We start from the raw sequence: 8,547 nt of genomic DNA on the forward strand, positions 1-8,547 counted from the left end.
GATGATCTCTGATAAACATGGCAATACGTTTTGAAATAGTGTGCTACTGATCATGGTAGAGGCTGTTGTAGGAGTGAACAAATCTTATGAAAGGGTCATTTTGGTCATGTAAAAGCAGATCAAGTAGAGCTCATATTTCCATCTTAGAAACATGATAAAATAAGAAAGCAAGAAAAAAGTCACCAGTTAAAAAGGATGTACTGAATAAATAAGAAAACACAAAGCAGAGTGATTCACATGTGAATGAATTCTGTATTAAGCACTAAAAAAAAGACTGGTCCTACAGTTACTTTCTATGCATATTTCATTCAACTTTTTCATTGCTATTATACACATTGCTGTTATATATCTTTATTTATATATATCTATATATATATTTATAAATATATAATATATATTTTATATATATTTATTATATATATTTATATATCTATATCATATTATTATAATATGAGAAATTTAAACTAACCCAGAATGATGCAGGCAGAGTGTCAATTTCTGTAATGTTTTTAGATTATTGTATCAGAGCATTTCACACTTTTTAGGAGGGACTGTGGATTATCAGAGAGTATTTTCTAAATCACACTTACAAGAAGAAATTATTCCTTTTCATTAAACAATGAGAATGTTTTCAGTTCTTCTACTACTAATGAATCTTTGGTTGGTAAACTAGAATTGAAATTTGTTGTTATAATTACAAAAACAATACAAAATAAAAGTGATGTTTTGCCCTCAAGGAACACTGCTTATTGCACTGCTCATTGGAGAAAAAGGGAAAAAAACTTTTTACCTCTGTCCCATCTCGTCCTGGGATTCCTTTAAGACCTGGCTCCCCCTATGAATAATCCAAAATCAGGATCAGTATAATCAGGACAAGATAAGATTGTCCTGATTATCTGAGTAGATATCTCAGCATCTAAAGAGATGCAATAGAGAGAGCACATCAGCATTTATGTGTTAGATACAAGCTTTTAAGTTGTAAAGAATACTCATCTTTACTACAGCAAAAGGGGGTAGATGAAGTTTGAGAAATTTACAGGTGGAAAGGACAAAGACAATGTTAGGATAAACTTTCCATATTAATAAAGGACCAAATCTTTCTCCTAAATCTGAAAAATCACATCACCTTTGCTCCTTTCAGGCCTGGAGCTCCGTCATCCCCAGTGCGACCCTTTTTACCCTGGAAACAACAAAATAAGGTTCTTATATTATATGTTGGTAAAATACTTTTGTTTTATAAAATATATGCTATTTTTTTATATTTAGGATATTTGCTTTCTATAGATTCATTTTTTAAAATCTCTGCATTTTCCATAACCTTGAAATTTAATTTCTGTGAACAGCAGGACCAACTCATTAGGCAGCCATTTTTCTCTTTTGTCTTTGTTATAAACAAAAGTTGTTCAGATCTCCTCAGAAGAAAAGAGGGGATTAGATGTTTTTGTAGCTACCCAGCTTGCTAAGTGGGTGTTTTATTTTCTTCTGAAGCCTTTGAGCTGTGGGCTTCTGTATAAGAGGTACCTGCACTCTCCAACTAAAGAAAGCAAATAATAACCCAAACAAAACTGTTTGCACATAGCAGAGGCTACATTTTCAATTTAAATGTGCTTTACCCTGCAGCATAAAACTAGTGTGTATTTCTGTTCATGTATGTACAGGACGTTCAAGTCAAAAGGATGAGAGTGGGCAAATCTAGAGTCCTTTTCAAACTCTGACACTGTCCCTTCACCTTGAGCAAGGTCTAGAAGGTACTGGGGTGCTTTAGTTCAATGTTAGGGATATAATATCAGATCATTCAGTTATTTTTGAAATACAAACCCTGCAGTTTAGATCACCAAACCTTGTATGAAGCAATCCCCTAGATTTGCTTAGGGGTTCTATTTGTAAGACTATTGTGAAAGAAATCTAGCTCATCTTACCCTTTTTACAAGTCTCTTGTCTTGGAATTACCATTCACTTAAGAGTTGGACTTGATGTTTCTTGTGGGTCCCTTCCAACTCAGAATATTCTGTGATTCTGTGATTCTCTGCTTTGTTCCTAATGCTTTAGTATCTTGCTCTCTCTCTTGCTTTCAGAGAGTTTTTGGATATTAATGTTTGATTTGGGGCTAGTTAGATCCAGCTGCTCTTCTCTGATAGCAACAGGTGAATTATTGTTCCACACAGGAAAGTCATTCCTTTCTGCCCTTTAAGCTGCTGAGGATGAAAGCAGAGCCTCACCACACCACACTGTTCTTTTTTCAGAGGGAGTGTCCCATGGCATTCTCAGGTCTCTCCCTACATTTCCTACTAGTGTGATGTTTCCATGCAATTTAACTACGGAGGACTACATATCAAACCTTGAACTTTTGCTGTCTCAGGATTTGGGTTCATTTAATTTCTTTTAAAAATTCCAACAATTAGTGAAATCTTGATTTATACTGTATATCAGTTATTTGAGAAATGACAGCTACTTACAGCAGGGCCAGGAAGGCCTCTTTCTCCCTTCTCACAGTTACATGTGGCAACCTGGGGACACTTTGAATGAAAATAGTACAAATCACCACATTTTAACAGAAGAGATAGAAAACACATGAGCATCTCCCTTAAATTACTGTATGGCTAGTCTGAGTACACCAGTAATGACCAGAAATTATATTTACATGTTTTACAGAAATCTTTTAACTGTTAACGCTGATCTGAACTGTGGCCTCCTACATTCCATCCAAAAATTTGTATCATTCCCATTCCTGAAATTTCAGTCATCTCGATAATGGCTTTACCTCCAAACTCTTCACAAGGTCAGTTCTTAAGTAATCTGTGTCTGCTTTGATTTGTTTTCATTACTGGGGACTGTAGAGATAGCCAAGACAATGGGGTAAGAAAACATCTTACATCCCTTTTCTACTGAACTCCACTAAACTAGAATAGACTATAGTTTAGCTCTATAAACAAAACATTTATGGATGTATACTTTTATTTAGGTAATGCTATTCATTATAACATTTTCTAATCTTTCTCTTCAGTCATCTCTACCATCATGTATCCCAGTCAAACATCGTTATGGTGTGTATTCGTGTGATTTTTAAGATCTTTTTTAAACTTTGAAACCATTACATGATGTAGCATTATTACAGATACTGGAGTTATTTTTGAAGGAGGGATAAAAAACGTTGTTTTGTTTTTGGTTTAGTTATTTATTAAATCTCCACTCATCTTGGAGATGTCTAGAAGTGAAGAGTTTAAATACCATTCTTGTCTGAATATCCCAAACAAAATGTTTTCCAAAGCTAACACTGAATGCCTTTTTACTTCTATACTGATAGAGAGAAATCAAGGCATCAGAGGAAATGAGTGAAAAATAAAACTTTTCAAGACAACACTCATAATATTTAGCAGTTTTCTTGAGCTGCTCACGAGAAGAGTTTTTGTCTGAGCTAACTGTACCTTAAATAGCACTGGCTTCTTTAAAAGGAAAGCTAACTTTATTCCCCTCAAAATGCCAGCCAGACCTACCAATGCCTGCAGTCAGGGTGACACAGTGTGGACAAACTGGAAAAATGCAGAGGTGGAGCTTTGAGTTCTTCCCCTATTTTAAACTCTGTTACATAGGAGGAGGATTGAGGGCTAGAAGGGCACTACATTCAGCTGTGTCTCATGTTTTCTTTTCCACTGAGTCTGTTAGATGAAATGCCAAGATGTATCAGCAAATTCTTGTTAACCTGAGTACTAACATATTGTTCTTTTTTAACTTGGAAAATACGTTAGGATAGCAAATTACATTAGTGATGTGTAAATTAGTGATTAGTAAATACATTAGTAAATTACATTAGGGTAGCAAATTAAATTTTTGTCCTGCAAATACAAAAAACATTTAACTTGAAGGCAATCCCATTAGACTTAATACTTAACCAACTTCCTGAGCTATCAGTTTTCTTGAATTATGTTACCATATAATTGTGATTATCTATATTAAGCAGTAGTTCTGTGTGGGAAGAGAAAAAGTACTTACCCCTTCCTCAGACAGGTCCTTCTGTAAAAGACAGATATTGAAAACAACACTAGAAATTTAGAGTCATAATTCAGCTTTACAGAAAGTACACTGAAAGATAGGAAAACAAATTGCTTCAGCAATTAGTTAATTAAATTATTCAATTACATAATGACTAACATTAATTAAACTTTAATTTCTGGGAAACATTCTAGCAATCTCTCTATTCTAAAAAATAATTTCAATATTTTCAATTCTTGTTATAGATTGTTGACTAAGATCATTGACTCTCTTTGTCCAGCCATAATTTACTAAAATTACAAAGATAAACAGGTTAGCTAGTTATATGGGAACACTGCACCCACAAACTACATTGTTTCCAAAGTGCTGAAGAGCAGCAGCTCTCTAGTGGGAGTGGAGGATACAGACTCTACTTGAGAAAATCAGCAGATCTTCCATTGATATTCTTAGCCACATACAACAGGAGAACAGTAAGAACACCTTAGAAAAGATTTGACTTTGACAGTGATCACATTAAGGTATCATCATTGGATTAGCTGTTATTTTTTAGAAGATCTCCGGAGAAACACCCATTCCTCCCACTTTTCACAACTAATGTAGTCTCTTGAGAGAATATAAATGTGTTGATGTGCAGCAGTGGAATACAGGTCTCAGAAATTCTCATGCACGCACGTGTAATTATGACAAAGCCATTATTTAAACCAAACCTCAAAAGAAGACACCTGAGGATGCCTGCCTGTTTGAAAGAGCTAACATAAAATGCATTTAGTCACTTGAGACATGGTTGCTGTGACACAGAAAGCAGTGGTAGTGCCAGAGAAGATGGGAAGGGTGATGTGCAGGGAAACCAATGCAAAGACTCAGGCTGGCAAAGGGAAGGACAGGCAGCCAGGACAGCCAGCTTAGCTGCCTGCTGCTAGGCCTCTGTGAGAGCACTCAGGTGTCTGTGTCACTGCAGGAGGCTCCTGGTTGTTATTCCTATTTCTAGTTTATATCTTTGTGCATGCTCAGAACAGGACTCCATCCCCAGGGTTATTGGCTAGAGTATGGCTCTGTTCTCCGTACTTGGCAGGGAATGTTTCTTATAAATGAAGTCTAAATAGAGAAGAAAGGCATACAAACAAAACTTCAAGCTCAACTTACTCATCTCCTCTTGATTATGTGGTAAGTTTTCCATGGAAATTTAAAGATGGCTATCACCAAGTTCAGATGTTACCTAAATTGAGCTATCTTCATGGTCTACAAATTTATTTTCACTTCTGCAAGAGCTGTATCTTTTTCTGATACAAAAGGCAATGTTATTTTTCTACTTGCTTGCTACAGAAGAAAGCTCTAGGATGTAAAAAACTTGACTACTTTTTTTAAGGAAGGAGGTTTGAAATACCTTTCTTAGGAAGAAAACAGAGATAAAAATAATGTCACAACACTTCTCTTTAAATCTAATTCAATTTCCAACATGAAGTATTTTGGCTGACAAGGTCTGAATGGTGGGGAGAGAAACAAAACCTGTGCTTTGGCACAGTGATCTTATTAATAAGTGGGCCACTTTAACATGTAAAAAGTACAGTTTGTTTCAGTAGTGTGAGCATTACAAAATACCGGAAATAAGACAATTTTTGCACATGTTCCTAAAACTATTCCAAATTCTTTCTCATACATACCATTTCTTTGAGAACCTTCTCCACAGTTTCTTTCTCCTGGAGGTTGAAAACAAACCTGGATGCTGGGACACTGGCCAGGAGCCGGAGCTTGGCAGCATTGCTGATTTCCTCAGCCATTCTGGTCATTCCCATTATGAAGAATATAATTCCTTGGTGTTTAGCATCAGCTGTAGCTGCAAAAATATCTGGGTTTCTTGGATGGTCCACTCCGTCGGTGAAAAGCACGGCTACTTTCACACTGCCTGAAGTGCCTTCAGCCATGTAGAGCTGTGTAAGGTTGGTTACAGCGTAAGTTGTGTAGGTGCCATGACCGATGTAGGTGATGGGAGCAATGTGGGATTTGAAAGCTTCAGGACCTTTCCAGTCATGAAAAGTTTGCTCTATGGAAACAGTGCTGCTGTACTGAAGTAAGGCCATTCTCCAGCTAAGAGTACGTCCAGAACTAAGCTGTAGACTTTTCATTCTGTCTACTGTTTGCAGTACAAATTTTTTCTGCTGTTCATGGTTATAGTCCTTAGCACTTTCAGAGCTGTCCAGTAAAAAAGCAATTTCCAGAATGCAGTCTTCATCTAGAATAAATAGGTATGTAGGTGAGTGGAGTGACTTCATACTAAATCTCATCTACCCTTACATGTATTTTAGGTTTCAAAAGTGAGAGTGCAATTAAAGACATTTTTGACAATATCTGTCATCACAAGTGTGAGCCCTTCATGAGAATAGAGCATATAGAGGCTGAGGAATTTGTTTCAGAACAGATGTCCCAAGGAATAAAAAACTGAAGGTGAGTTGATGTCATGTAGTATGAAATGAGGAATGTTGTAGTGGTTTTTCACTTTCATTCTGTCCTCTTGCCTGGTATTTCATTGAATATCCTACCAGCATGAGGACTGGGAAGGTGGGAGTTGTGTACAGGAAAATAATACTGAATAAGTCACTGGAATGTGATTTGACAGAGCTGGATTTTGTCCCTGGTACTGACACACATTCAGTGACATTAAAAATTTCCAAAAACAGGAACTGCAGAGTATTAATTTTCTGAACTACTGATGACATTACTTCTATAAAATTACAGTTACATGGCTATTATTCTTGTGACAGTAAGAGGCTATCAGCCATATCATAAAAACCACAGAAGTAATCTCCTTTTCTGAAATAAACAAAAGGCAAGGGAAAAGATGGGAGTAAAAAGATAGAAGTGCAAAAATAAGGCCTGTGCAAATGTAGGATGAGGCAAACCTGGCTGATTATAAGCAGTACCATAGATGGCAAATTAGCCATATAGTCCAGAATGCAAATAAATCAGGGTAAAAACCCCACAACTGTTTTAGAATTACAATATTCACCTTGATCACTTGGACTGGGATATTTCTCTACAGTATTTGACATAATGTGTTCAGGTTTTGATCTTTTCAATCCATATCTTCTTTCTTCCCTGAGATTTTCTGCTAAAGACTCATGGTGTTCAAGTATCCACAAAAGCCACGAGAATCTGAGGAACATCATTTGTTTGGTTTCTGTTTCCTAAACAACACAAATAATAATACAGAAGTACAGCAGTACAAGGACAATAAAACATTATTAAATTTTGATTCAACAGGTTGCTTAGTACTCTGTATTTTAAACTATAGTCCCTAAGGCCAAGCTGATTTTACTTTCCTTGGGTAAAATCTTCTCAAAAGCATGTAATAAATAATAGAGACATACTGCAGTGATTTTCAAGCATAGTACATATAGTTCTGGCACACAACAAACTGAAGACAGACATTTTATCAGCACACTTCAGTTCTCTCACACTGCCTGGTAGTGTTTGTACAACCAGAAGTTCTCAGAAACCTTAGTTGTGGCTGTACCCGTGTGGATGCACTATAAACACAAAGTGTAATTCACAGGGTGTTTTTTATAAACCTGCTTTTTCTAGAGCTGATGTGGAGAGAAGGAGGTACAAAGGCAAAGCTGAGTTTTCCCCTGTTCTCTTTTTTAAGAACTGAGGGTCATGCATACTTCTTGCTGTCACAGCCCCCTTGGCTTCCCCAGTCCTACAGAGGAACAGTCATGGCCTGAGGATCTGTAAAGGCATTTCTTCCTTCTGCAGGGACCAGAGCTGTTTGTCCTGGAACCACAGAGACACCTGGAGCAGCTCACAGTCTGCTCAGGGACTGACGAGTCAGTCCTGCCCCACTTCGGTTTCATTGTCACCTCCCTGCAAACTCCCCCCACGTAGCCACAACGCATACCCAAAGGGCAGCTCAGAGGCAAGAATGAACCTGCCAGGACTGAGCTTCTCACATAAATTCCTAACACAGCCATGTCTGCAGGATTTCTTTGGCTCCTGATAGTTTAGGGCAGGAATTCTTGTGCTCACAGACACAGAGAGGACAGGGGTCCTTACCTCAACGTTCCTAAGCAAAAGGCTCTGCAGAGATGCAGGATGCTGCCCTGGCTCGCTGGCAGCTGCGTTGTCCTCCCCTTGCTGGATGCTCAGTGAGGAAAGGAGGGAGAAGTTGGGCTGCAAGCTCCTGTGAGAATCCGTGTCATATGTCCGGAGGTGCCAGCAGACAAAGGCAAAGAGAAAGGCAAAGAAGAGTAATCCTGGCTCCCCCTTCTCCACACCCACCCACTCCTCTCCTCCTCCCCAGGCTTTGCATATGCATCCGAGATTTATTCTCCCACAGTCATTTCCACAGGAACATGAACGGAACAGGACTGTTCTCACCCTAACACACTTGCCTGCACACCAGCACAGTTGTGTTCACTCTCCTCTCCCATCACTGCCACACACCTTTCACCCTCATACCTCTGCACATCTGCTATGTCTTGGCAAGGCAGCTTTTCGTTCAACTGGGCATCATGTTTTCAACATCATCTTAGCAGTTTGTGTCTGTAGGATCCCTTTCAA

General features: G+C 38.0%; 1 protein-coding gene across 1 annotated transcript in view; it reads right to left on the reverse strand.

Moving 5' to 3' along the window:
* Positions 1-8,176, reverse strand: part of LOC126652792 (collagen alpha-1(XXVIII) chain-like) — a 34,877-nt gene extending 26,701 nt beyond the window's left edge. Inside the window, exons 1-7 of the mRNA XM_050339898.1 lie at positions 8,041-8,176; positions 6,995-7,172; positions 5,652-6,220; positions 3,991-4,011; positions 2,457-2,516; positions 1,127-1,180; positions 791-835 (exon numbers count right to left, since the gene is read on the reverse strand). Coding sequence (XP_050195855.1) covers positions 791-835; positions 1,127-1,180; positions 2,457-2,516; positions 3,991-4,011; positions 5,652-6,220; positions 6,995-7,154 — 909 coding nt within the window. The 5' untranslated portion in view covers positions 7,155-7,172; positions 8,041-8,176. The remainder of the gene's footprint in view (positions 1-790; positions 836-1,126; positions 1,181-2,456; positions 2,517-3,990; positions 4,012-5,651; positions 6,221-6,994; positions 7,173-8,040) is intronic.
* Between the last annotated feature and the right edge of the window lie 371 nt (positions 8,177-8,547).

Source organism: Myiozetetes cayanensis, unplaced genomic scaffold, assembly GCF_022539395.1.
Source record: "Myiozetetes cayanensis isolate MyiCay16 unplaced genomic scaffold, myiCay2020 scf9, whole genome shotgun sequence".
NCBI lineage: Eukaryota > Metazoa > Chordata > Aves > Passeriformes > Tyrannidae > Myiozetetes > Myiozetetes cayanensis.